This window comes from Acaromyces ingoldii, assembly GCF_003144295.1.
Source record: "Acaromyces ingoldii strain MCA 4198 unplaced genomic scaffold FA10scaffold_3, whole genome shotgun sequence".
NCBI lineage: Eukaryota > Fungi > Basidiomycota > Exobasidiomycetes > Exobasidiales > Cryptobasidiaceae > Acaromyces > Acaromyces ingoldii.
The window spans coordinates 1,091,752-1,116,464 of NW_020290249.1; the positions used below are offsets into that span (position 1 = coordinate 1,091,752).

The following is a 24,713-nucleotide window of genomic DNA, read 5'->3' on the forward strand; positions in this document are numbered from 1 at the left end:
TTAGAGTTGCTTCACGTGTTTGTTGTCTCTGGGCTTGAGATTTTCAAAGGCCAATATTTCATAGGACAAGAGCATCTCTTCTCACCGTCTTGGCCGTAGATTCACTTTACAGAAGAGATGGGCGCGAGCTCGACGGCCAACGCCGAATCACTCGTGCGGGTGTGCGGCGATGTCGTGGCACAGCTCATTGCCGCGCACGAGGCCAGGGAGCCGCTGGACGTGAACAAGGCGCGCAAGGCAGCATGCAAGCGGCACCAATACCCCGCCATGCCCAAGCTGACTGACATCATCGCGGCCATTCCCGAGCAGCACAAGCGCGCGCTCCTGCCGGCACTCAAGGCCAAGCCGATCCGAAGCGCATCGGGCATCGCAGTCGTGGCACTCATGAGCAAGCCGCACCGATGCCCGCACATCAGCGTGACCGGCAACGTCTGCGTCTACTGCCCCGGTGGACCAGACAGCGACTTTGAATACTCGACGCAGTCGTACACTGGCTACGAACCCACGTCGATGAGGGCCATTCGAGCGCGCTACGACCCATTCGAGCAGAGTCGAAGCCGGATCCAACAGCTTCGTGAGCTGGGCCACTCGGTCGACAAAGTCGAGTTCATTGTCATGGGAGGAACTTTTATGTCGCTCCCCGAGGACTACCGGACCAACTTCATCGCACAGCTCCACAACAGCCTTTCCGGGCACAGCACCACGGATCTTGACGAGGCGGTTCGGTACTCGGAACGGGCAAAGACAAAGGCGATCGGCATCACGATTGAGACGAGGCCCGACTACTGCCTGCGGCCACACTTGAGCCAAATGCTGCGCTACGGCTGCACCAGGCTCGAGATCGGCGTGCAGAGCGTCTACGAAGACGTGGCGAGGGACACCAACCGAGGCCACACTGTCAAGGCCACCTGCGAGACGTTCCACCTGGCCAAGGACGCTGGCTACAAGATTGTCGCGCACATGATGCCCAACCTCATGAACGTCGACGCCGAGCGTGACATGGCCCAGTTCATCGAATACTTTGAGAATCCAGATTTCCGGACCGACGGCCTAAAGCTGTACCCGACACTCGTCATCCGAGGAACGGGCCTGTACGAGCTCTGGCGGACAGGCCGGTACAAGAGCTACACGCCCTCGTTCCTCATCGATCTCACGGCGCGCATCCTCGCCTTGATCCCGCCCTGGACGCGTGTCTATCGGGTGCAGCGCGACATTCCCATGCCCCTCGTCACGTCTGGCGTCGAGCACGGCAACCTGCACCAGCTGGCTGAAGATCGGGTGCGTGACTTTGGCCTCGAGTGCCGCGACGTCCGGTCGAGGGAGGTGGGCATCCACGAGATCAAGGACAAGGTGCGCCCGACGGAGATCGAACTGATCCGGCGCGACTACGTTGCCAATGGAGGCTGGGAGACGTTTTTGGCGTACGAGGACCCGCAGACGGATGTGCTGGTGGCACTTTTGCGACTGCGAAAGTGTTCGCAGAAGTGCACGTACAGGCCTGAGCTTCTCAAGGAGGGACAGACGAGTCTGGTGAGGGAGCTCCATACCTATGGCTCCTCTGTGCCCATCCATTCGAGGGATCCGACCCACTTTCAGCACCAGGGCTTCGGCACCCTGCTCATGGAGGAGGCCGAACGCATCGCCAGGCGCGAGCATGGCTCCAAAAAGCTCGCAGTCATCTCCGGCGTTGGCACGCGAGACTACTACCGGCGTCTGGGCTACCATCTCGACGGTCCATACATGAGTAAATTGCTGCCGACTCGGGTTGGCGCAGAGGTCGTCGACGACGACGACGACGGCGGCGGCGGCAATGATGATGAAGATGATTGGTGAATTCCTCTTAGGTCAACTTTTGGCATTATTTTGTATAGTAGGGCAGCGGCAGTACCAACAATTGTTCAATATGATACATTGGCCGGATCACGGTTGATTGAGAGGGACCGCGAAAAGGCCGCAGAGGCCTTTGCAGTCTCGATGAGTTCCACTACGTACTCCTGCGGAGGAAGACCAATCGGTCGCAGTCAGTCCCTTGTAACAGAACAGCAAAAGATAGCAGGAGCAGGAAGAAAGAGTCTGCTTTGTACCTGAACAAAGAGCGGCGATCACTCACAGGCTCGGACGACGAGCAAGACTTCGGGAAAGGTTCCCGCGGCCATGTCCCAGCGGTTGAGAGACACGATCCGTCCATCTTGCAGCCTCCATCGGTCATTGTCATCATCACCAGGATCACCCACCTGATCGGCCATCGGAGAGGAGGAGCGCTCGACGAGCCAGACGCGATTCCGGAAGCCAATCTGGCGGAGCTCGGGCGAGGCGACCTTTGCGAGGTGCCTGAGGTCGTCCTCGGACAGGAAAAGGTCTGCATAGAGCGAAGAGAGTATGTGGAGCGAGGCAAGCTTGGGGAGGTGGCTGATGGACGCTGCAATTGAGGGCTTTGGTATCGCGTGTCAGCGTATTCTATGCTTACACATGTCTTTCCCAGAGCAGCACCCACCTTGTCCGACTCGTAGAGGTGCAAGACAAGGTCACGGAGCTGCGGACAGCCACTGCACACCTCTCCAAGCTGCTCCGTGCTCGTGGCGATGCCATGTATGCGCAGCTTGCTAAGCTGGGCTCCTCTCGCCATGATGAGTCGTCTGAGAAACGTGGCGCTGAGCTTGGGCTCCCTCATGACTGGTGGCTGCGTTGGTCTCGGTGTCCAGCTGAGCGACGTCGCCGAAGTCTGCCTTCGCTGTTGCTGTAGTTGCTCATGGCGCCTCTCTGCTCCGGTGCCTCCATCGTCGTCATCGTTGTCGTCTTGGTCGCTGTCGAGTGTCTCGCTGTACATGCCCTTTGGCGTGTTCCAGCTCGACGTGTAGTGGGTGAATGCCTGCAGGTCAGGCAGATCCTCGACGAAACTCGCCAGTGCCTGCCAGTGCTCCGAGGCAGAGCAGAGATTGGGTCGCGGGTACGTGATACTGAGCGAGACGAGGTGGGGCAAACAGCGGGCCAGGGTGTGGAATGTGCTCGGATGGATGGCGAGGCCTTCGATGGCCAGCTCCCTGATCTGGCCCTTTGCCGATTGGAGCAGAGGGAGGAGCCCCTCGGCGGTGACCCATTTGCAGCCAGCAATAGAGAGCCTGCGAAGGCCCGACAGATGCTCTGCGATCCTGGCGAGGAGCTCGTCCGTGATGATGGCCGAGTGCTGGGTCAGCGTCGAAGAGTAGTGTCAGCGCATGCAGAGCGCGAGAGAGGAAGGGGGACACAAAGAACAACGCCGACTGTTCTTCAAACTGACCTGGCAAAGAACTGAGAAGCTCTCGAGCTTTTTGCCCAGTTGTGACGCCCAGTTGGGGAGCTCCGCCGCCACGTCGCGATCGGGAAGGACGAGTGAGAAGTGGCGCAGGTTCGGCGTCTTGGACGGGGCCAGGAGGTGGGTGGTGATGCTGGCGGGCGTGTAGAAACGCGAGGAGCCAGTGAGCTCGAGTGTGTGGAGCGAGGGAAGCTTCGGAAGGTCGGGCACCACCCGGTCGGTCAAGCTGCCGGTCCTGGTCCAGTAGAGCTCCTCGAGGCCCTCGCAGTGCTGGAGGGAGCGGAGGAGGCTCGCCTCGAGTTTTTCCAGCTCCTCGGCTGGTAGACCAAAGGGAAAGACGCGGATCTCCAAAACGCGGACAAGCTTTGCGAGATGTTTGTTTGCCTCGAGGGATGCAAACACCCTGCGAACGCGGCGCTGGTCGCGCAGGAACAGGCGGGCATACAGCAGCGGCGTCGCATATCTGTTCCACGACCGAGCGACGAGGGCGCATGCCGCCAGATCCTTGACTCGCCACGAGAGGTGCGAGAGGATGTGAGGGAGAATCTCGAGCGGGAGGCGAGTGCCGAGGTCGAATCCATCAGCATTTGCCTGCTCCATGCTCCGTCATTGTCTAGCCTTTTCGCCTGGTGCTGTCTAGAGAAGAAGACGTGTTTTCCGCACTAGACTTGCGACTACCTGAGGAGGAGTGGAGGAGAAACTGAAAGTGCGAAGAAAGGCCACGCGCGCTGCTGCTGCTGCAGGCCGCCGGCAGCGAACGAGCACGGGCCAGATTGCTGCAGGCCTGGCCCAAACTCTTCCTCTCCGCTACCCAAACGCGCCCGCCTGCCAGCCAGCCAGCTTGACCGCCCAGCAACTAGCGGCCCGCCACAGGATTTTGGCACCAGTTCAGCCCCGCCCCAGCACCGTTTTCTTCCCTGCGAACCTACGCCTATTCGCTTTCTTTTGTCTTGGCCGGAGGGACAGGCACTAGATATATAATAGAGGAAGAGAGACGCAAGTTGCACTGCATTCGCCCCACCCACCAGCAAGCAGACATGTCGCAAGCCATCAAGCAGGTAGCGGCCGAGGCTGCTGACAAAGTCAAGCAGAGCTACAAGCACGAGAGCGAGTCCGAGGCCCATCAGATCTTCCGCGAGCAGCCGGGCCACAAGGACAAGGCCGAGAAGCACCAGCATGTGGTCCCAGGCATCGAGCACCCCGGCAGCGTGGGTGTCATCTATGTCATGGACCGTGCCATGGCAAATGGCTTCCACTATGGCGCCAGTGAGTTAGGAGAGAAAGACAGACTGAGCGCTCCTTGCCGAGCTCTCTCCTCTCGCCTTTGCTGACCCTGAATCCTCCTCCTCCTCCAGAGGACTGGTCCAACTTTGGGCAGGGTGCTCCCGAGACCGGCGACATCCCCGGCGCGGTGCCCAAACCCAAGACGATGGACCTTGCGAAATGGGGTGACCTCGTGCACGAGTACGGTCCCACGACGGGAATCCAGCCATTGAGGCAGAAGGTGGTGAGTATGGCCCTGCCCTGTCCCAATCGACTGGATTTGCTGTCCTGACACCACCATTGACGTTGTGCTTTCTTTTTGTTTCAGGCCGACTACTACAATGACACCTACCGCACCAAGCACGAGAGCAAGTACACACACGAGAACATCTGCATCGTTCCCGGCGGTCGTGCTGGCCTCTCGCGCATTGCCAGCGTCATCGGACCTATTCTCCTCGGCACGAGTCTCCCTGACTATGCCGCCTACGAGCCGCTGCTCTCAGTCTTCAAGAACCTGGTACCCATTCCGACGCTGTGAGTATAGAGATTGTTGTTGTCATCGTGCAATTGCGGCTCCTACCTTAGGCTCACCGTTGACTCTCTTTCCACCCAGGCTCTCAGAGGAAGATGCGTACCGCGTCAGCGTCGATGACCTTCGCAAGACGATTCGCAACCAGGGCCTCACCTCGATTCTGCTCAGCAATCCTCGCAACCCAACAGGCCAGATCATCGAGGGCGAGGAGCTCAAAGACCTCGTCAAAATGGCAGAAGAGCTCGACACGACGACGATTCTCGACGAGTTCTACTCGTGGTACCTTCACGAGGGTGAGGAGGGTCGAGCCGTATCGGCCTCCGAATACATCGACGACGTCAACGACACGCCCGTCATCCTCGTTGACGGCCTGACCAAGAATTGGCGCTGTCCCGGTTGGCGAGTCTGCTGGGTAGTGGGCCCCAAGGATCTGATTACCGCCCTGAACCAGGCAGGATCCTACCTCGATGGAGGCGCATCACACCCGATGCAGTGCCTGGCCCTCGAGATGCTCGAAAAGGACCGCATCGAAAAGGACCGTGTGGCACTACAACGCCACTTTCGCATGAAGCGCAAACACGTCCTGGACCGTCTCGAGAAGATGGGCCTGCCCGTCAAGCTTCCCCCTCAGGCCACGTTCTACATCTGGCTCAATCTCTCGTCCCTCCCTGCTCCTATCAATTCCGGCCTAGTCTTTGCAGAGGAGCTCCTCAAGGAGCGCGTCATTGTCACGCCTGGCATCTTCTTTGACATCAAGTGAGTGGGGCCTCTTTTAGTCATGCCACGTCTATGTCGCGCTCTGTCTCTGCTTGGCTGACATTGGTACGGTCCGGTACGCAGTCCCTCGCACCGGCGCAATATCGTCCACTCGCCGTGTGAGCCATTCGTGCGCCTGTCCTTCGGTCCACCGCTCGAGGAGCTGGACCGCGGCCTCGATGGCATCGAGCGCGTCCTGAAAAAGGCCCGCGCGGGCGAGCCCCTGGGCAAGGATTTCAAGAGGCGCTCCCACCACCAGGCTCAGGTCGTGCCCCCTGCCGCTGGCTCCTAGTTTTACTTTACGTCTTCGCGTAGATTCCATGCCCTTTCAATGTCAGACCCTGTGCCCTTTCGTCAATCGTTCGCGTGCATGAAGCTAGATGAAATGGGGACAGCATCCTCTCAATCCGGCGGAGCAGCTACGTCGAGAGATCACACGGTTGCCGTTTTCCGTTCCAACCGCCAACCTCTTTTTTCTTTCGAGGCCCGGACCTTGTCACTCTTTTCACTCACTCAGTCTCACTACACCAGAGGGCATGGGCCAGCTCGATTCCCCCACCAGCAGCATGTCAGTGCCGTAAAATTACCCAGCTCCTGTTTCTTCGGGGCGTACCGTCAGCGATGTGAATGGACCCCCCACTCTCCCCCCTTTTTTTTTTCTCCTTTTGTTTTCCTTTTTCCTGACGTTGTTTTTGTTTTTTCTTTTTCTCTCAAAATCTCATCACCTTCTATCGCACGGTGTCGGATTGCCGAGATTAGACGCCACGACGACGGTGTCAGTGCTCTCGCCCTCGCCCTTGAAATAAACTCTTGTGGCTTTCGCGAGGGAAGCCTCGAGGAGGATGGAAGAGATCGGGTGCGCATGCTAGTAGTATCCCTCTTTCCGTCTCATATCGGTAAATTCGGTCGTTCCTCCTCCCTCCTGTCCCTGTCTCTTTGCCTTGAAAATTATCCTATCATCGTGTCGTCACCATCACACAAAAAGGAAATCACAATGTGACGTCTTCATCAACGGATGTCCAACGTCCGGATACGCCAACCTCAGCAGCCAAGACCCAGCACCTCAGCACGACTGCACTTGAACGAGAGAAGATCGAGGATTACACATGTTGCACTGCTTTGGCCAACTCCGAAAAGAGAAAGGCGAAAAGAAAAAGGAAAGAAATATAGTAAGGCCACAGGCACAAAGGATAGAGGAGAAGAGCGACAGAAAGGACAGATGGGGCGTGCATATTCTATCTGTCGTGCATTTCTCACTCTGCCCATCCCAACTCCCTCTGTGTCCGTCTGCCTTTTTCTCAAATCGCTGCCCTTGTCGCTGAATTGCTGGCTCTCAATTTCTTTTGTATTATCTTTACTCTCCGGAGGGAAGAGGGGGTCCCCCCTAAGTCCACTCAGCTTGTCATTCAGGACAGAGTGGCAAGGCACGCACGCCGGAGGACGAGGGAGAAGAAGAGTAGGAAGGTGAAAAACACAACTCTTGTTCGTTCCCCTTTTCCCCTCTCGACGACCCTCACTCATTCTCTCTGTCTTTCTCAGTCCCTATCTCTCCTACATCTCTCTTCTCCTCCCCTCCCTTTATCAGCCACGAAGCCACGACGGTGCCTATTTCTTATATCTTTACAGGACGACGAGCGTAATGTCGCAGAATTTCCTGCCACCGAACAAGGACTACTTCTTCGATCACCATCCCAGCAGCACTTCTTCGCCTGGAGACGACTTGGGTGGAGGTGCAATAACAGGAGGTGCAGGCTTGGTTGCAGGAGGCGGTGCAGCCTTTGACCCCTGTCGAGGCCAATCGCCTTCCTCTTCGACAAGCTTCGACTCGATGATGTTGTCGAAGCACGCAAAGATGCAGCAGCAGTACCACAGCCAGCACCAGCCACAGGTGCAGATGCAGCAGCGAAGGGCACCGGTGCCCTGGGAAGGCGACTTCCGGTCTAGCCCGTACGAGCACTCATCCCAGCCCCCACCGTACGAGCTGGACCATAACGTCCAGCTCCGGTGCGAAGACTCGACACCAATCTCGCTTGCGACGCCCGCAAAAAAGACAAAGGGCAGCCCGACTGGTGCAAAGCCGCCGAGCTCCAACGGCACCTCTAGGGCAAAACAAGGGGGAGCTGGAGGGGGGCTGTTGTCGTCGCCCAGTGGCAATGGCTCTACCATCGAGCGAATGACGAGCGCTTGTCTCCTTTGCCGCTATCGAAAGATCAAGTGCAACCCTGGCAAGGACCCCTCTGTATGCGCGACATGCATTCGTCGAAAGAAGACGTGCAAGTGGCCAGAAGGTAAAGTGCACGTCCAGCAGACGGTGCAGCAATGCCTCGACGAGTCAGCGAAGGAGGGCCAAGACGAAGATGAAGAGAACGAGTCGCTTGATCATCAACAGCAGCTTAGGCTGAAGCAGACGTCACCCCACGAAGACGAGGACGACGGGGGCGAATACAACCCTAGGACTACTGGCAGACGGGCTGCAGCGGCGGCCGCTAAGGCGAAGAGGGCGAAGAGAGCAAAACCGACGACTACGACAACGACGGGAAAGCGAGGAGGCAAGAGAAGGTCGACGCGCAAATCAGACCACAGCCCAGACACTTCTGAGGGAACCGAAGTCATCACGCCAACGGTCAGCAGCAGCTCGCCTCTGTTCAAGGCGCACTGCCTGGCGCATGAGCAGCAGCAGCAGCAGCATCAGCATCAGCATCAGGTTCACATCAATTTCAGCCACCACGGCCTTGACAGTGGCTACGACTATTCTGCCGCGATGACCAACTATGACTTCCACCAGAGTCAGTATTACCGTCAGTCGATGCACACGCCGCCACCTCACCTTCACACCCTGCCTCCCCCTCCTCCGCCCGAGTACAAGCTGCAGCAACCGCAGCAGAGCCAGGGCGAGTTCCCATCAGTGGCGCACTTCCAACAGCAGCAGTACCTACAGCAGCAGCAACAACAGCACCTGCACCAGCACCAGCAGTACCTTGGCAACAGTTTCAGCTTGGGGACCAGCTTTGGTGGACCTATGCAGGATGCCTCGCCTGTTTTTGCGCCGCAGCAGCAAGTCTTCCATCCAATCTTTGCGCTGCAGCGTCATCCTGGAGATTACAACAATCAGCAGCCCCCACCCACACCACCGGCATCAGCACCTCTGCAGCAGCGAGGCTCAGATTGTTTTCCTACGCTCCAGATGTCATTCCAGCACAACAGCCTCCCTCAGCAGGGCCAGAGCCAGGCACTGGCACAGTCACAGCATCAGCACCAACAAAATTACATGGCGCAACCGTCGCCGTCAATTGATTTTCTGCCGCCAAGTCCCGTCGCAGAGCACAGGCTCGCGGCCATCAGCAACGGCCTGCCGTATCTCCCTCACAGTCATCATCATCATCAACAGCAGCAGCCTCCACCCCTGCTTCCTCGACCGTCATCTCCAGTCCTGCCTCCCACGCCGGCGACGCCAATGCCATCGATGCAGACGATGCCCGAGATCTCGTTGCTCCTCAACAAAGCCGACACAAGCACCGTCGGCGTTCCTCTCGTTGCTCAGCAGCAGGTATGCCACAGCGACCGCGAGGAAGAAGAAGAGGGCAACGATGGAGAAGAGGACGACGAGCAGGCATCTTCTGTCTCTGCGCTCCACCTGCAGACGCAGCCTCAGCCCCAGCCACCAAGCCTGTGCGTTGTCGACGTGAACCAATCAGACGTCGAAAGGGTGCAGAATATGACGACCGTCGCGACAACTACGACTAGCGCCTAGGATGGAATCCGAGGACGCTAGTCTAAGTCGCGAAAAAAAAAAGAAGAAAAAAAAAGAAAGATCGGGGCAGGGGACTCGACTCCTTCGCGAAAACCATTAAGGAGCTCTGTGTCGAGCAAGCCTGACCACCACGATAGATACCTCCTCTACCTTCTGTCTCATCTCGTCTTCTGTCTCTTTCAGGCCTTTCAATGCTCCTCTATGATATAGGTTATCGTGTGGCTCTTTTCAACTCTCAGATATTCCATGGCAAGGGTTTCAATTTCTCTCAATTGATGTGTGCGAACGTGCATTTTGTGCCGAGAAAGCTTTTACTTGCTGGGGTCAGCGACAAAGCGGAGGTAGGGCCTGACCTCGTTGATCTGGGCACCGGGGAACAGAGCCTTGGCGTCCTCGGTCTTGATCGTAGGAGGGATGATGACATCCTGGCCAGGCTGCCAGTCCACGGGCGTGGTGAACTTGTGCTTCTCGCCGCGCTGGAGCGAGTCAATGACGCGGAGGACCTCGACGAAGGACCGGCCAACGGCGGCGGGGTACGAGATCAGGGTGCGAATCTGCTTCTTGGGGTCGATAATGAAGACAGTCCGGACCGTCAGGGGCAGGCCCTTCTGGTCGACGTTGGTGGCGTCGAGGTGGTCCAGCATGTCGTACTCGGTCGCAATCTTGCGGTCCTTGTCGCCGATGATGGGGAAGTCGACCGAGGTCTTGCCGACCTCGTTGATGTCCTTGATCCATCGGTCGTGCGAGTCAATGTCGTTGGCGCTCAAACCGATGACCTTGACGTTGCGCTTCTTGAACTCTTCGCTGTTGCGCGCAACGGCGCCCAGCTCCGTCGTGCACACGGGCGTAAAGTCGTCCGGGTGCGAGAAGAGAATTCCCCAGGAGTCGCCGAGCCACTCGTGGAAGTTGATCGAGCCACTGCAGATTCTCTGTCAGCTGGATTGAAGTGGACTGGACTAGGCTCAAGTGGGCCACGCCAAGGATGCATCGTGGCAACTCACTGGGTGGTCTCGGCGGTGAAGTTGGGTGCGATAGAACCAAGGCGGAGGGTAGGCATGATGAGTGGATCTCTACGTGTCTGGTGGTGGTACGACGAAGAAGATGTGCAGACCCATCCTTTTTTCTGTCGTCTTCTCTGACGAGCTCTATTGCTGGCCAATGCACAAAAGCCATATTGCCCTGATCCGCCACCAAAAATCGCGAAGAAATGAACGTCAATTCGTCGTAGGATTGCGTGCTTTGGGCCCTCCACGCATCGGCCGAGCGCAGAATTTCAACGGTCGCGCGTGCGTTGTGCATAGACCTCAGTCGATCATTCGAAGGGACCCGTAGGCGGCTCGAGAGGCTTTCTCCAGCTTTGTTGAACGAACCTTGCGGAAGATCTTGCGCCGAGACACAGGGACAAATTAATGATTGTGGCGCCGAGAGTACTTGGGCTTGAGCACCGGCGATAGCGTCAATGGCAGCTCCTGGTGACATTCGTTCCAACATAACCTCTACCTTTTTGCCTGGATAACTCTGACCTTACAGATGCTTGAATTTCGCATTGAAGGTCAGCCGCGCCTTGGTGTGTTGGGCATCGGGAGCTTCTCCAGTAATCATGCTGCTTGGATTTCTGGGAGGCATGGTGCTCTGTAGCCCCCCTCGACGCCGCTAGCATGCTTCGATACCCAGGGAATGCTATTGCCTCCTCGAATGGAGGTGTTGGTTAGATTTTCCTTCCAGCGAAGACATCAGTCCGCACGAGCTTCTCCGGCTGCAGGAAAGGCATCTTGCATCAAGTGCAGAGCTTGCACGGAATAGATCCGAGCTATACTTGCCACATTTGACGAGAAGGTCGCCTCGACGACACGCTTTTAAGTATTATGATCGTTTGTGGCGCAAATCGCCCGAGAAGAAACTCATTATAGGAGTATGTGTTGCCTCACAATCGCTCATGGGAAGGCGAGAAAATCCGACAGGATACAGGACAGCTGCTCGACGGCTTTTGTCGGTCACCGCCCCTGATTTCCTGTGCTCGGGGAAGCTGCAACCACCGAGAGGACGCTAAGGGCCTTCAGAAATCAGGCACCCAATTCTATCTCAGGTCGATCTCGTTTTGGTCTTTGCAGTGTTTCTACCCCGCTTTCACGAGTCGGGCCCCAAATTCTTTCTACCCCACCTTTTAATCTAAAGTACTGTACACATTATCGCTTTACAGAGCAATAAACTTCGGAGAGAACAAATCCCTCCTCTCGGGGGTTTGTGTGTGCGGCCCAGCACTATGGCATCTCAGACCACTTTTCCTTCATGCTACAACTCACTTCTTAGGATAGAGGGAGCGGTGTGAGGGGGTACATAAGACGAGCGTGCTGCCTGAGAGTTCTTCCCTCACCTGACCCAAAGCACGATGCGGACCATCCTCCTGGTCTCTGCTCTCTCCGCCCTCTCCGCCCTGGTATCAGGTGCACCCGAGAAGCGCGCCGCAAAGCAGTACTGCCTCCCTTCGCAGCCATGCTGGCCCTCTACCGCCACCTGGTCTGCCTTCAACCAGACCATCGGCGGCCGTCTCATCAAGGTGACGCCCTGGGCTGATCCATGTTTCAACAGTCCCAACGGATATGACGCACTGGCATGTTCCGCGGTCAAGGCCGGTTACTTTGACGGTGACACGAGAGATAATCAAGTCGGCGTCACGCAGCTCGACAACTGGTCACAGTGCTACCGCGATGCGCCATTGTCAAGTGGCGACTGCACGTTGCCGGCGACCCTCACCGGTCTCATCGATCCGTGAGTGATGAATTGATGCCCTCTGAGTCGTGTTCCTTGGGCTTACGCGGATTTGTTTTGTAGGTTGCCGGTCACAGGCAGAACTTGCTCACTCGGCCGCATCTCACCTTACGCTGTCAGCGTCTCTTCGCCTGATGATGCATCAAAAGCGATTGCCTTTGCGAAGAAACAGAACATCAAATTGGTTATCAAGAATACGGGCCATGAGTATCTTGGACGAGGCGTTGCCCCTGATAGCCTGATGCTGTGGACGCACAATCTCCAGTCAATGTCGTACCAGGAAAGCTTTCGGGGCAAGAATGCTGTAATCCTTGGCGCAGGAGTCATCGCCGAGCAGGCATACAGTTTCGCAGGTCAAAATGGAAAGACGATCACATTGGGCGCATACGGTAGCGTCGGCGTTGCAGGCGGTTTTGCACAGGGCGGTGGACATGGGCCTTTGCAGCCTACCTACGGTCTGGCCGTCGACAATCTCTTGCAGGTGAATTTTGCTATGTCTCCACCTCTCTGTCAAGAAAGGAAACTCAACGGCTTTGACAGTTTACTGTCGTCACGGCGGACGGAGTTGTCCGGACCGCCAATAGCAATACCAACTCGGACCTTTTCTGGGCCATGCGAGGTGGCGGCGGCGGCGTCTGGGGCGTGGTTACCGAGACTGTCTATCAGGTTCACCCCTCGACCTCGATGATCTCCGTCCTGTATACAATGGATTTCCTGCCGGCGATCACTGACGACACGAAGTATGCCGCCATTGCCGACTTCCTTTCAGAGATGGCACTCTATCAGCAGAACTGGACACTGATGGGTTGGTCAGGCTACAATTTCGTCACAAAGGACAGCATCCTCTTCACGCAGTTCCTCCCTTCATCCGACCTGGCTGCCGCACAAGCGTCGATGCAGCCGATGATTGATTACCTCAACTCCAAGCAACTCACCTATTGGACTGCTGTTGGCTCAACAGTGCCACCCACGCCCAACTTCGAGACGTGGCGATTGGCTGTGCTTAACACAGGCAAGTCGGAGACGCCTGTCGCCTACACCGAGCGCCTCGCCTCTCGTCTAATCCCTTATACGGCCATGGGAACGCAAGCGGCCCGCGCACAGCTGGGCAAAGATATTGCTGCAGCGTTCCGAATGAACAATGATAACTCGAAGATCTCGACGGCCGATCAGCAGTATCGCTACGGGCAGGAGTCGCTGCAGATTTACGCTACAGGACCCAAGCCAAGCGCGTTGGGAGGGCCGACCGGTAAGGACACTGGCGTCAACACAGCCTGGCGATCGAGTCTGTGGGAGATCGTCATCGATTCCGTTTGGACTTACGGGATGTCGCAGGCGGGTGCGAATACCCTGGCACAGCAGACGAGCGACGCGGCTTCCAAGTACCTTCGGAAGTACGGCACGGGAACGTACTACTCAGAATCTGATGTACTCGAGCCCAACTGGAAAACGGCATTCTTTGGCGACAACTACAATCGCCTTCTCCAGGTCAAGAAGAAGTACGATCCAGACAATGTCTTCATTGTCTGGAAAGGTATTGGCTTTGAAGGACAAGAGGCTCAGAGCCAGTACCAGTGCTACAAAAATGCTTGATCGTTTTCGGATGTACTGTAGCCCCCCGACTATTCTCCTCCGTAATGCCGATTGACCTGAGAGGAGGATGAGTCCAATATTCTACGCGCGATAAAAATATGAGCCTCAGGAACAAAACAAAAACAAAAAAAATATCGTCTCCCAACGAGGGGCTCGAACCCTCGACATTTTGATACCACCTGATGATCAGGTACTCTATTTCAGAGAAATAAGAGTCAAACGCTCTGCCGACTGAGCTAGCCGGGATAAGACGATAACAAGAGGATGATCAAAACCGTATATAAAGCACAAACTTTTGGGGACCGCACTTGGTGCTTCACGATCGATTGAGGGCCTTCGAAGGAAGATAGTACTACACTGGAAAGACAAATGGGCCAGCCCAATCCAGCCAAAGACGCCTCAACATCGTCCACGGATAGGTTATTCGCATCACTAGATCATTCAAGCCCTTCACACGGGTAAAAGGGAACAGTGACGCAAAGCCGACCAAGTCAGTTGCGGTGCTTCTGTCTGTGATGCGCGGATATGCTATTAAAACTATTGATACACCTGCGACATGGTAACAAACCCAAAGTCTTCGGTCCGACGAAGGACCACCCTGGACGAGCCGTGCAAGATATATCCCTTGACATAGCCCTGATCAACAAGGCTGACGGCGACACACTCGACGTCGTCGAGAGTAAGAGTGTCGTCTCGCCAGGCAAGTTTTGCGGCAGCGAGAAATGAAGTCAGCTTGAATGTCGGCGGTGGCGTTTTGGCGCCAGGCGCCGTCACCGGAGGCGGGTCTTGCAGTCGGGTAATCAGGAAGCTAGTGCTACCTGTGTCAGCTGACACCCTAAATGTTGCAAAAGCAGACGACCGAACTCACCTTCGTCGCATAAGGTTGCGCCATGCCCCGACCTGAAGTTTTTCTCGGAGCAGAAGGTAACACCCTCTCCCTCGAAACCATTCTCGCCATGCATCAAGATGGGCGAGCATGCCTGCGCCATCTCCAAGCCGAAGACGCTCGACCAGGTTTTGGAACGGCGCATCAAGACTCGCGGAGACGAGCAGCGCTTGTGACGGGTAGATACCGAGAATCAATGCAGCTACGCTCAAGTAGATGAGAATGAGTCTTGACCGTCGAGATCAGCTCTCAGTCGTCTGGGCACACGAAGGCTCCACCTACCGCTTATTGTGCATGTTAACGTTGGTACAATTATCGAACGCCCATCGAAGCTCGCCATAAGCCTTTCTGATCCGGTGCTGGCTCAGTCGAAGACGTCCTAGGTAGTACTTGTAAGCGACCCTGTCGCACCGCTTGTAGCAGGCCAGGCCCAATTCTTCGTCCTTGAAAGATGCCTTTGTCTGAGGGCTGGCAAAGTTGCGGTTCAACGAGAGGGCATTCTCAACCGAGCCCAGCACCGTTTCGCAAAGACGAATATTTTTGAGCTGGCAGGTGTGTCAGCGAGGAAGAAGCGGTAGGCACAAGTGGGCCTCACCTTGAAGTAGCAACGAAAGCTTGCATTCGCCAGCCAGAGGACCTCAGCACGCTTCGTCTTTTCACCAGGCACGGCAGAACGATCGACCGCAGCGATGCCAGTGGTTCGCGACAGCTTAGAAACAGCGTCTGTTACGCACGGATGCTGAGGCGAGCGAGACACTTCATCGGCAGCAATGGCCAAGAGGACGAGGGAGTTTCCGACGTAACGGAGCGAAGGGCCGAAGTAGGGTATGTCCTGGGTGGTTGCGAAGCAGAGAGATGCCCGTCTATTGATAAGGTCAGCTGATAGTCTCGAAGACAATTTGAGATCGAGACCCACGAATAGACTTCAGCCCACTTGTCATAGGCTGCCTTGTACTGCTGCATGCTCGCGCTCGGGGCCCGGGCGTTCGCCCTTCTCGTGAGCTCTCCCATGCTTGCGTGCCGAGCGACAAAGCCTAAAAGACCGCTCAAAAATGGTACGATTCTCTCTGATGCAGGTATTGAAGTCTGAGATGTGATGACCTGACTGTAATCATCATCTTGCCGTCCGAGCTGTCTTGGAATGTTAAAGAAGGAACAGTGCTGACTTCATGGCCGAAACTCACAGCCTGAAGATCAACCTGGATGGATGCATGGCTTGTGGGATCAAGTCGTAGTGAGCTAGCCAGCAGCTCCGGATTCTCGGCTCTAGTCCGCCATCCTTGACCTATTTTCGACAGCAGCGCTGACAGCGCCATTGTGATGGTAGTCGTCCCCGTCCCCGTCGTCGTCGTCGTCGGTAGCTCTAAATCTTCTCGCGGTGCTCCACTAAAAAAAACACGTGTGTAAGCGCGACGCGGGCAATGACCAACACTTGCTCTATTTCCTGCTCGCTCCCTTTCTCTCTCCCCAAACAGTCGTTCGTATTCTTCACCTCTGTCCATATGCTCTGTCGATAGCGTTCCATACCCACCGCCACACAATCTCGGTCCGGTGGCGTAAAAACCAGATGACGACGGTAACGAGGGCGACCGAGGATGCCTTCATGGCACACCTCTTGTCCGATCTCGACGCGTCCATCTTTGACGAGGCGCCCTCACAGTCGTCGCCACCGAAGCCGTCGTCGTCACCTCAGCGTCGACGGAAGATCAGCGAAGGGACGAATCCATCGTCGAGTCTTCCCCTTTCATCCCGATCGCCCTTAAAGAAGCGGGCTAGAAAGGCCGCCTCGCCGGTCAAGAGTGAGACCCTGCCGCGCAGCCCGCCGTCCCACGAAGCGCGAAGCGCGGACGATGAGCTTCTGCAGGATGCCCTTGCTTGGATGGAGGATGATCTGGTACCGTCTCCTGTTACAAAGAAACCATCGCTCCTTCAAGACATCACGAATGTGGCGTCGACATCAGCAGTCCGGATTGAGTCTCCCTGCAAGCCCGCCGCAGCTAAGCCCAACTTTCGGTCCAAGCTCGATTCGCACTCCTCGCTCGCTGCAACTGATCCACTCCCAAAAGAAAGTGTGCGCGCCTACACAAGGTGTCGTGTCGAAGAGGTCAGGCGGCAGAGATACACTCCGGAAAAGTACCTCGACGCGCCTGCGGACTTGCACGCGACCAAGGGGGTGAGGCCCGAGACTGTACTCAAGGCGATGCAGCGTGATGAGGTCGTTCTGGACCTCAAAGTTATGAAAAGGTCCGAAGGGGGCGCTTCGTTGGAGCAGGAAAAGGAGAGAAGAAGGGCGTACCTCAGAGACGAATGGCTTGGTACAAGCGTGCAAAAGGGAGATATCGTTCATTTGATTGGAGACTGGAAGGTAATCAAAGTGGTCGATCACGTCGAAATCAGTCTGGAGGATGGCGACAGCGAAGAAGAGCTGTGGAACCAGGTCGATAGCGTGAGCCGAAAGAGGGACTTGTCCACGATGGTGCTCTCGTCCAGCTCGACGCCCGGCTCGTCGACGGGCAATCTCTTGATCCTCCATCCCGATATCCTTCTCTCCGCTACAGCCATCTCTGCAGTTCCCACCTGCGTACGAAAGCCCTTGCTTCAAAGCAGGCTCAAATCAAGCGGTGCTGGTGATGGCGATGGCCCATCAGAGGAGATGATCATGGGCAATATGCTTCACGAAGTTTTGCAAAGTTGCTTGACGGGCAAAGAAAAAGAGCTACCCGAGTTGCTCCAATCGACGTACTCGCCTGACCAGATGCTGGATCTTGACTGCCCTTTTCCGGAGCGTTGGTCCGGCCCGACACCTACCAACTTTTCAGCTCCTTTCGTCAAGAGACAAGTGTGGAAGCAAGTATGTTGCAGCTTGGATGACATCCTCAGCGTTGGACTCGACACAAGGACAGCCCAGAATAAGCTGTGGGACAAGACCAAGCCCTTTGGTCAGTTCGCCAACCTGTATCTGGGTAGCGGCCCAATCAACGTGAGTCCAAATGTAGCCCACTTATCCGTGTCTGCTTCATGGGTTGCTGATGTCAAAGCAGCCCCAGGCCGTGGCATTGGACTCGCGCTCGAGCCAAGCGCCCCTTGTCAGAGTCAAGCGAGTCCTTGATGTCGAAGAGGACATCTGGTCCCCTATGTACGGTCTGAAGGGCTATGTTGATGTCAGCGTCGAGGTCGAATTTCACGAACGTGGTGGCGAAGATGCATCAGCACGCAAGTCCACCTCAGTCATGCCCCTGGAGCTCAAGACTGGACGTTCGATCAGTGCGCTCGAGCACCGAGCCCAGACGATGCTCTACACCCTAATGATGTCGGACAGATACGCAAGCGATATTGACGCAGGCCTTCTTTACTACTCTAAGACCAGCGAGCTACATCGAGTGCGAACGTCTCCAAATGAGGTGCGCGGCCTGATCCTTGGGCGGAACGAGTTGGCAAGCTATACTGTCAAGAGGAACGCAGTTGATAGGATCCTCCCGCCAACTATCGACGACGAACGAAAATGCACAAGGTGCTATGTCAAGGAGGGTTGCATGCTCTACCGAAGGGCAGTAGACGGCGTCATCGAAGAAGCGGACCTCCCAGACGCTACTCCTATCGCCGATCTTCATGAGCGCTCAACAGCTCATCTCACTCGAGCTCATGCCGACTTTTTCCGCAGATGGGACGCTCTTCTCACGCTCGAAGAGACCGATGTCGTGAGCCATCGACGAGAGATTTGGACAATGTCGGCAGCCGTGCGAGAGCTGCGCGGGAGATGTTTTGCCAACATGACTCTCGATCCGACATTTTCTGAAACGAAGGCGTCTGGGGGAGAAGGCATGAAGCACAATTTTTCGTATCGCTTCTCGCGCAGGGCGCATACCTACATGGACGGGGGTAACAATTCTCTTTTAAACGGGAACTTGTCTGTGGGAGACCCCGTCATCCTCTCCATCGAGCCAGACACGGTGTCAGTGGCGCAGGGATACATCCTCGAACTTTGCTCGCTTTTGGTCGTGGTTGGTGTGGATCACGACCTCCAGCCAGCCATTGATAGGAGCATCGAACGGGGCGATGGCTCTCCGCCGAAGTTCCGAATTGACAAGGAGGAGCTCGCGGGCGGGATGGGCCGGGTGCGTTACAATCTGGCACGCTTGTTCATGGCTCCGCCCTTGTCAGACGAGAAACGAAGGCGACTGGTCGTGGACCTCGAAAAACCCAAATTCGTTGAGCGGTCTGGACCGAAACGCCTTCCGATGACGCTCAATGACGACCAATGCGCTGCTGTGCACAAGGTGCTTGCCGCCGAAGATTATGCATTGATCGTTGGAATGCCGGGAACAGGCAAGACGACCTCAGTAGCAGAGCTGATCAAGCTGCTTGCCCGCGAGGGTAAGAGCGTACTCCTTACAAGCTACACGCACAGCGCCGTCGATACGATCTGTCGCAAACTCCGAAAGGCTGACGAAGTGAGATTGCTGCGGTTGGGCAACGAAGACAAAGTACACGACGACATTCGCCCGTATCTCCTGCCTCCAGCAAAGACAGTTGAAGAGCTCCGAGAGCACATTATGGCACCCAATGTCGTGGCGACAACGTGCTTGTCACTGGGTCACACGCTCTTTTCCAAGCGGAGATTTGACTACTGCATCGTCGACGAAGCTAGCCAGATCACGCTTCCGACCTGCCTAGGTCCACTCCGCTTTGCCGACAAGTTTGTCCTCGTTGGCGACCCACAACAATTGCCGCCGCTCGTGAAAAATGCCAAGGCCAAGGAGGGAGGCTTGGACGTGAGCCTTTTCAGTCGTCTTGCAGATGCCCACCCCCAGTCTATGGTCTACCTCACGAAGCAATATCGTATGACATCCGACATCATGGACCTCAGCAACCACATCACCTATGGAGGACGGCTTCGGTGCGGAAGCGAGTCATTTGCAAGCTTGGAACTAGTCTTGCCAAAAGAAGTTTCTTCACCGGCTTGGCTTGACCACGTCTTACTCCCTTCGACTCGTGCCATTTTCCTCGACACCGATGCCGTTCCTGCGCCCGAATCGCGCGTTGGCGAGCTTGTTCAAAACGTCGTCGAGGCTGCGCTCGTACAACGTGTAGCGAGAGCTTTGCTTTCGGGCGGCGTTGAGCCAGGAGACCTGGCCGTGATTGCCCCACTTCGACAGCAGCTCAAGCTCATCTGTCAGCACCTCGATCGCGAAGAGGAGAATCCGATCGAGGTCATAACTGCAGACCGTGCGCAGGGCCGTGACAAGTCCGTTGTTCTTGTCAGCCTTGTTCGAAGCCAGCCTCGGGATCAGAGCGCGACTATCTCGCTGGGCGAGCTTCTCAACGATGAGCGGCGAATCAATGTGGCTCTCACACGTGCGCAGAAGAAGCTTGTTATCATTGGAAGTCGATCAACGTTGAGGCAGAGCGCGTTGCTCGACAAGATGCTGGCATACATGGATACACGGGGTTGGATCTTGACTTTGCCAAAGGATGCTCACTTGTCTTAATTTATCGTCAACATGTAGTGCTGTGATACTTATTACTAGCAATGTTATAATACAGATGTGATCTTCTCAACTTCATTTCCGACGTGGTCGGTTGGATCGTCGATGTGCTACTCCTGGAGCCGAGGCTGGGGACGATGAGGCCTTCTTGGCAGCAAACTGACGTCGTACCAGCACACCCTTTTCTCGCAAGCGTTGATTACGTACAGCAACTTGCCTTGCCCGGTCGCGCTTTTTCGCTTGATGCTTGCTCATGAGCGACCCCTCTTTCGAGTCCTGCTCCTCTGAACGGGACGAAGACAACAGATCATCATAGGAAGCGCGCTCCATCGTCCGTCTCGAAGCTCGATCGGCGCCCCTTGCGGGCCGCAGGCTCGTCGCAACACCCTCCTTCCTGGCCTGCTCGACTTGGTCAAAGTGAGCCTTCACGACGGCCCGAATGTGCGCCTCTACGTCTTCTCTCCTCTCGGCGCCAAGCTTCCTGCCATCGGTATTTATCTCCATCTCGTTCGCCAGGCTTTCTTCCCAGCAACCCAAGTCGAGCTCGCCGGTGTCCTTCCCGAGCTTGCCGTTGCGCCACCTGTCCAGGAAGAACTGTGCAGCCGCTTCGAGATCTCGTTGGCCTCCCTTTGACAGAGTCCCGGGTGCCCGTTCGGCGAGATGTCCCAGAAATTCGGTGATGTCATTCGTTGGGCTCTGAGCAGCTTCCTTTGGAAGCGGAAGGTGTTCAAGGTAGGCGGGGAGAGCCTCTTGGTGATGCGTGTCAGCATCACCCTGGCGACGATGACGACGCCAGGCGAATTGGAGATTGAGTCGGTAGAGGAGGTAGTCGGCTAGGCCAATGGCGTCAAAGAGGGAGCTCTTGATGCCGGCCGCCACAGCAAGTTTCACGCCCTTTTCAGCGCCTTCGGCGCCGTGTCCCAGAAATGGAACCATGACGCCAGGCGTGTCGTAGACGTACACCGGCGGCTCATCTGACGCCTTCTTTCCCACACGATCTTCCCCTTCCTTCCCCTCTTCTTCGTCTCCGCCCAATTGAAATGTAGGCTGCTGCTTAGTGATGCGAACCGTCCCTGTCAACTTCCGTGTGTGTCCAGGCTCTGGTGCGGTTGAAGCAGCCTTGCCCTTTCCCGTGCCCACACGTCTGAGTGCGTTAAGGAGGCTGCTCTTGCCGACGTTTGGCATGCCGAGGATGATGAGACGGACACCTTCGTCTGGCGTGGGTGTGTGTTTGAATGCGCCCGAGAGATTCTTGGGGCGCGAGGAGCGGGGTATCAGCCCCTGTGCAGGAGCTTCAGCTGATGCAGATGAAGCCAGAAGGGCAGCTCGTTCTGGTGGTGCAGCTGGGTAAGGATAGTGATTGAGCAACACACAAGAAATTGAACTCACCCTTGATCCATCCCAGCAACCTTCTGATTTGACGATCATTTCTCGAGTCGATGAACATGACATCTTTTCCTTGTCCAGTTTCCTCAAGCGCCTTTCTCAGAGGCTCGCAGAGTCGTTCATCGATCAAATCGCGCTTCGTATAGACAATAAGCCTACGTCGTCGCCATTCTGCCGCGTGGTCCAGCGATCTCTGTCCTGCCGTCATCGACCCAGCAGATGCAGTCTTTTCCATGCTGACAAGTAGATCCTCGAATGCCGGGTTGATGCTAGAGAGAGGAAGACGAGCATCTCGGACCTCGACGATGAGTGGAGGCGGAGATCTCGCAAGGAGCGCAGGCAACGACCGCATCGCGCGGTACATGTGGCCCGCGTACCATGATGGAACGGTACTTGGTAGATTGAAACTCCTTCGTGGTTCGAAATCCTTTTTATTGCCGGGAGTGCTCTGATCGGCGAAGGGGACTGGACTCGACGAAAAACATCTCGAGCACTGTCTGACCAGAGGCAACCTAGCCCGAATCATGCCAAGATCTGCCGATAGGAAGAGGAGGAAGATTGTCCAAAAAAATTAAAGTCGCCTCTCCCTTCGGGATACGGAGGTGTCCCTGGACATTTGCGAGTCACACGAGGGCTCGAAGGCCACGTGAAAATTTTCATGGACCGTCGTTCTCGTCCTCGTCGTCTTCCGAAGAACTAGACGTTATCGACGACACACGAAAGGATGAGGTACTACGAGAAGACGCTGCCGGACACCGATGAGGTGGTCATGTGCCAGGTCCGGCAGATTGCCGAGATGGGTGCCTACGTCAAGCTGCTCGAGTACGACAACGCAGAGGGCATGATCCTGCTTTCGGAGCTGAGCCGGAGACGCATCAGGAGTATCCAGAAGCTCGTCAGGGTGGGAAGAAACGAGGTCGTTGTTGTCCTTCGAGTTGACAAGGAGAAGGGTGAGACTGATGCTTGCCATGCTGCTGCTCTGAGATTCTTGAGAGAGCTGACTCAATGTTCGACGCAGGGTACATTGACTTGTCAAAGCGACGTGTTTCGCCGGAAGACGTTATGAAGTGCGAGGAGCGGTACAATAAGTCCAAGGCAGTCCATACCATCATGGCGCACATTGCTGGGAAACTCGGCAGGCCGATCGAATCACTCTATGAGGCGATTGCCTGGCCCCTTGACCGAAAGTACGGACATGCCTACGACGCATTCAAGGTTGCTGTGACGTGAGTACGTCTCCGAGAGAATAGGTTTCTGTTCACGGCTTATATCGGCAACGCAGAGAACCACAAATGGTGTTTGAGTCCATGACCATCGACGAGGATGTACTCAAAGAGCTTCAAGCCAATATTGCGCGGCGATTGACCCCCCAACCCGTCAAGATCCGCGCCGACTTTGAGGTGACGTGCTTTGGAAACGAGGGCATTGATGCCATCAAAAGGGCACTTAAGGAGGGGGAGAAGATCGAGACGGAGACGATTCCAGTCAAGGTTAAGCTCGTGGCGCCTCCTCTCTACGTTCTCTTGACAAATAGCACCGACAAGCAAGGTGGTATTGACTTGCTCGAAAAGGCACTGGAAAACATCGAAAAATCCATCAAGGGCGAGGGGGGAGACTTGCAGGTCAAGATGAAGGTGGGTCATACTTCTCTCGCCTCCTCACTGCCCGCGCTTACCTTTTCACTTTCTGTTCACAGCCAAAGGCCGTTTCCGAGACCGAGGACCAAGAGCTCGAGCAGCTCATGGCCCGTGTCGAGAAGGAGAACGCCGAGGTCGAGGGCGACGAGGACTCGGAAGGAGAAGAGTAGATCTTTCCACAAAAGCGGCCTGCCTAGCAGCCAGAAACGAGCATACAAGGAACACTGCTTGGCTCAATGCGATAGTGCGCCTCCTGTGAGACTAGACTGTTCTTACTGATTAGTAGTCTCCGTTAAAGGCGCGATTCTCCATTGATGATGCTCTCGTTTGTGAAGGCGGCATTTGGGTATTGATGTGATGGATTAAGCTATGGTACAGATGCAGTATCAGCTCCTTCATTGAGGGGCCGGCTTGAAGCGTGCGTAATAGTCTTTTGTTCGAATTTCGTGCTGCTCGACGAAGGCTTCCGGCAGCTCGTCGAGACATTTGGCTGTGATCAAGAACGTCAGCTCGGAGCTTGAAAGGGTAAGGGTGATCGTGGCTCGAACTCACCTGGCGACCCGCCCCAGACGGTGCCGCTTGGCATGATGGTGTTGGGTGCGACAACAGAGTCGTCAAGAACTCTGACACTGTCTTTTATAATCGCAAAGCGGCCCTAGTGAAGCTTAAGGTTTGAGATGGAGGCTGAGGGGTCAAGACGATCAGCAACGCCAGACTCACGATGACGCAACCTTTTCCGATGTCGACGTGATTGCCGATGACGGCTGCCTGTACAACCGTTCCCGCACCGATGTGGACATGGTCTCCCATTTTGAAGGGATAATACGAAAAGATGCTTCAGACACCCGCTCGTTAGTTACTTCGTCAGATGCAATTCCCTAAGATGAATTGCTCTCTCACCCCCTGTAGGTCTTGTACGACGGCCGGATCACGCACCCCTCTCCTAATGTGCAATAGCGGCCAATGGCCACCACAACAGCATTACCCTGCTGCTGCTGTTGTTGTTGCTTCTGCTGCTCACCGTCCTTTGTTGGCGGCATGATCCGTTTAAGGTCACCACGGATGATGACGCCGTGGTGAATGATGCATTTTCCTCCAAGGATGATATTTTGCGAGCCCAGAATGACGGCCTTGCGACTGACGCGATTGCCTGTCAGGGCAGTCTGAATGTACTCTGACGGGCTATATGGTTGCACCAACGAGTTGATGAGAGGCGCCATACCGTCGTCGTTGCCAGAGGCAATTCGAAGATTAAAGGCTCTTGAAGCACGATGACGGGAAACACGACTGACGCGGTTTACATAAGCAATATTTCGCACTGACCCTGTGCCGCATCACAACACCAGCTTGGCGACCGGACCA

General features: G+C 55.9%; 10 protein-coding genes and 1 non-coding gene across 11 annotated transcripts; 5 read left to right on the forward strand and 6 right to left on the reverse strand.

Annotated features, from left to right (window-relative positions):
* The first annotated feature begins 95 nt into the window (after positions 1-95).
* FA10DRAFT_266764 (putative ELP3-subunit of elongator/RNAPII holoenzyme with histone) lies at positions 96-1,925 on the forward strand. The gene has a single exon (XM_025521628.1). The coding sequence runs from the start codon at positions 118-120 to the stop codon at positions 1,831-1,833; it is 1,716 nt and encodes a 571-aa protein (XP_025377465.1). The 5' UTR covers positions 96-117; the 3' UTR covers positions 1,834-1,925.
* Positions 1,926-1,939: 14 nt separating this feature from the next.
* Positions 1,940-3,970, reverse strand: FA10DRAFT_108880 (hypothetical protein). Its single transcript, XM_025517857.1, has 4 exons — positions 3,278-3,970; positions 2,495-3,184; positions 2,111-2,432; positions 1,940-1,994 (listed from the first exon to the last, which is right to left on the reverse strand). Coding segments are annotated over exons 1-4 (1,629 nt in total). The 5' UTR covers positions 3,893-3,970; the 3' UTR covers positions 1,940-1,992.
* Positions 3,971-4,098: 128 nt separating this feature from the next.
* Positions 4,099-6,194, forward strand: FA10DRAFT_301539 (PLP-dependent transferase). The gene is made up of 5 exons (XM_025525001.1): positions 4,099-4,558; positions 4,648-4,799; positions 4,884-5,089; positions 5,169-5,843; positions 5,928-6,194. The coding sequence occupies exons 1-5, from the start codon at positions 4,330-4,332 to the stop codon at positions 6,133-6,135; spliced, it is 1,470 nt and encodes a 489-aa protein (XP_025377467.1). The 5' UTR covers positions 4,099-4,329; the 3' UTR covers positions 6,136-6,194.
* Positions 6,195-7,482: 1,288 nt separating this feature from the next.
* Positions 7,483-9,594, forward strand: FA10DRAFT_301540 (hypothetical protein; the record flags this gene model as incomplete). The annotated part of the gene is made up of 1 exon (XM_025525002.1): positions 7,483-9,594. One exon carries the CDS (start codon positions 7,483-7,485, stop codon positions 9,592-9,594), a length of 2,112 nt encoding a protein of 703 aa, XP_025377468.1.
* Positions 9,595-9,809: 215 nt separating this feature from the next.
* On the reverse strand, positions 9,810-10,729 carry FA10DRAFT_266766 (putative thioredoxin peroxidase). The gene is made up of 2 exons (XM_025521629.1): positions 10,596-10,729; positions 9,810-10,512 (listed from the first exon to the last, which is right to left on the reverse strand). The coding sequence occupies exons 1-2, from the start codon at positions 10,649-10,651 to the stop codon at positions 9,906-9,908; spliced, it is 663 nt and encodes a 220-aa protein (XP_025377469.1). The 5' UTR covers positions 10,652-10,729; the 3' UTR covers positions 9,810-9,905.
* A 1,157-nt stretch (positions 10,730-11,886) lies between these two features.
* Positions 11,887-14,089, forward strand: FA10DRAFT_301542 (hypothetical protein). Its single transcript, XM_025525003.1, has 3 exons — positions 11,887-12,363; positions 12,427-12,844; positions 12,904-14,089. Exons 1-3 carry the CDS (start codon positions 11,984-11,986, stop codon positions 13,954-13,956), a joined length of 1,851 nt encoding a protein of 616 aa, XP_025377470.1. The 5' UTR covers positions 11,887-11,983; the 3' UTR covers positions 13,957-14,089.
* Positions 14,090-14,094: 5 nt separating this feature from the next.
* Positions 14,095-14,202, reverse strand: FA10DRAFT_t29. Its single transcript has one exon. It is a non-coding gene; the product is annotated as a tRNA-Lys (tRNA).
* Positions 14,203-14,379: 177 nt separating this feature from the next.
* On the reverse strand, positions 14,380-16,199 carry FA10DRAFT_266768 (hypothetical protein). The gene is made up of 6 exons (XM_025521630.1): positions 16,027-16,199; positions 15,759-15,973; positions 15,438-15,705; positions 15,125-15,387; positions 14,825-15,070; positions 14,380-14,764 (listed from the first exon to the last, which is right to left on the reverse strand). The coding sequence occupies exons 1-6, from the start codon at positions 16,156-16,158 to the stop codon at positions 14,494-14,496; spliced, it is 1,395 nt and encodes a 464-aa protein (XP_025377471.1). The 5' UTR covers positions 16,159-16,199; the 3' UTR covers positions 14,380-14,493.
* Positions 16,200-20,355: 4,156 nt separating this feature from the next.
* On the reverse strand, positions 20,356-22,249 carry FA10DRAFT_240978 (hypothetical protein). Its single transcript, XM_025519229.1, has 2 exons — positions 21,718-22,249; positions 20,356-21,659 (listed from the first exon to the last, which is right to left on the reverse strand). Exons 1-2 carry the CDS (start codon positions 22,238-22,240, stop codon positions 20,404-20,406), a joined length of 1,779 nt encoding a protein of 592 aa, XP_025377472.1. The 5' UTR covers positions 22,241-22,249; the 3' UTR covers positions 20,356-20,403.
* Positions 22,250-22,427: 178 nt separating this feature from the next.
* FA10DRAFT_240979 (putative SUI2-translation initiation factor eIF-2 alpha chain) lies at positions 22,428-23,521 on the forward strand (the record flags this gene model as incomplete). The annotated part of the gene is made up of 4 exons (XM_025519230.1): positions 22,428-22,664; positions 22,733-22,940; positions 22,997-23,348; positions 23,411-23,521. The coding sequence occupies exons 1-4, from the start codon at positions 22,439-22,441 to the stop codon at positions 23,519-23,521; spliced, it is 897 nt and encodes a 298-aa protein (XP_025377473.1). The 5' UTR covers positions 22,428-22,438.
* Positions 23,522-23,694: 173 nt separating this feature from the next.
* FA10DRAFT_266772 (putative dynactin Arp1 p25 subunit RO12) lies at positions 23,695-24,588 on the reverse strand. The gene is made up of 4 exons (XM_025521631.1): positions 24,252-24,588; positions 24,072-24,186; positions 23,904-24,006; positions 23,695-23,841 (listed from the first exon to the last, which is right to left on the reverse strand). Exons 1-4 carry the CDS (start codon positions 24,569-24,571, stop codon positions 23,747-23,749), a joined length of 633 nt encoding a protein of 210 aa, XP_025377474.1. The 5' UTR covers positions 24,572-24,588; the 3' UTR covers positions 23,695-23,746.
* Positions 24,589-24,713: the final 125 nt, after the last annotated feature.

What these genes read in the sequence shown, in the direction of transcription:
- FA10DRAFT_266768 (XM_025521630.1), bottom strand. Translation starts at nt 16,158, where the DNA reads ATGGCGCTGTCAGCGCTGCTGTCGAAAATAGGTCAAGGATGGCGGACT. An exon ending in AAGTGGGCTGAAGTCTATTC is followed by an intron (nt 15,706 to 15,758) that starts GTGGGTCTCGAT and finishes CCTTATCAATAG; the next exon opens with ACGGGCATCTCTCTGCTTCG. An exon ending in CGCAACCTTATGCGACGAAG is followed by an intron (nt 14,765 to 14,824) that starts GTGAGTTCGGTC and finishes AGGTAGCACTAG; the next exon opens with CTTCCTGATTACCCGACTGC.
- FA10DRAFT_240978 (XM_025519229.1), bottom strand. Translation starts at nt 22,240, where the DNA reads ATGATTCGGGCTAGGTTGCCTCTGGTCAGACAGTGCTCGAGATGTTTT. An exon ending in GTTGCTGGGATGGATCAAGG is followed by an intron (nt 21,660 to 21,717) that starts GTGAGTTCAATT and finishes CTGCACCACCAG; the next exon opens with AACGAGCTGCCCTTCTGGCT.
- FA10DRAFT_266766 (XM_025521629.1), bottom strand. Translation starts at nt 10,651, where the DNA reads ATGCCTACCCTCCGCCTTGGTTCTATCGCACCCAACTTCACCGCCGAG. An exon ending in TTCACCGCCGAGACCACCCA is followed by an intron (nt 10,513 to 10,595) that starts GTGAGTTGCCAC and finishes GAGAATCTGCAG; the next exon opens with TGGCTCGATCAACTTCCACG.
- FA10DRAFT_266772 (XM_025521631.1), bottom strand. Translation starts at nt 24,571, where the DNA reads ATGGCGCCTCTCATCAACTCGTTGGTGCAACCATATAGCCCGTCAGAG. An exon ending in TCGTACAAGACCTACAGGGG is followed by an intron (nt 24,187 to 24,251) that starts GTGAGAGAGCAA and finishes GGGTGTCTGAAG; the next exon opens with CATCTTTTCGTATTATCCCT. An exon ending in TCGGAAAAGGTTGCGTCATC is followed by an intron (nt 24,007 to 24,071) that starts GTGAGTCTGGCG and finishes AAGCTTCACTAG; the next exon opens with GGCCGCTTTGCGATTATAAA.
- FA10DRAFT_301539 (XM_025525001.1), top strand. Translation starts at nt 4,330, where the DNA reads ATGTCGCAAGCCATCAAGCAGGTAGCGGCCGAGGCTGCTGACAAAGTC. An exon ending in AGCCATTGAGGCAGAAGGTG is followed by an intron (nt 4,800 to 4,883) that starts GTGAGTATGGCC and finishes TTTTTGTTTCAG; the next exon opens with GCCGACTACTACAATGACAC. An exon ending in CTGGTACCCATTCCGACGCT is followed by an intron (nt 5,090 to 5,168) that starts GTGAGTATAGAG and finishes CTTTCCACCCAG; the next exon opens with GCTCTCAGAGGAAGATGCGT.
- FA10DRAFT_266764 (XM_025521628.1), top strand. Translation starts at nt 118, where the DNA reads ATGGGCGCGAGCTCGACGGCCAACGCCGAATCACTCGTGCGGGTGTGC.
- FA10DRAFT_108880 (XM_025517857.1), bottom strand. Translation starts at nt 3,892, where the DNA reads ATGGAGCAGGCAAATGCTGATGGATTCGACCTCGGCACTCGCCTCCCG. An exon ending in GCTTCTCAGTTCTTTGCCAG is followed by an intron (nt 3,185 to 3,277) that starts GTCAGTTTGAAG and finishes ACGCTGACCCAG; the next exon opens with CACTCGGCCATCATCACGGA. An exon ending in ACCTCTACGAGTCGGACAAG is followed by an intron (nt 2,433 to 2,494) that starts GTGGGTGCTGCT and finishes GCGATACCAAAG; the next exon opens with CCCTCAATTGCAGCGTCCAT.
- FA10DRAFT_301542 (XM_025525003.1), top strand. Translation starts at nt 11,984, where the DNA reads ATGCGGACCATCCTCCTGGTCTCTGCTCTCTCCGCCCTCTCCGCCCTG. An exon ending in CTCACCGGTCTCATCGATCC is followed by an intron (nt 12,364 to 12,426) that starts GTGAGTGATGAA and finishes TTTGTTTTGTAG; the next exon opens with GTTGCCGGTCACAGGCAGAA. An exon ending in CCGTCGACAATCTCTTGCAG is followed by an intron (nt 12,845 to 12,903) that starts GTGAATTTTGCT and finishes CGGCTTTGACAG; the next exon opens with TTTACTGTCGTCACGGCGGA.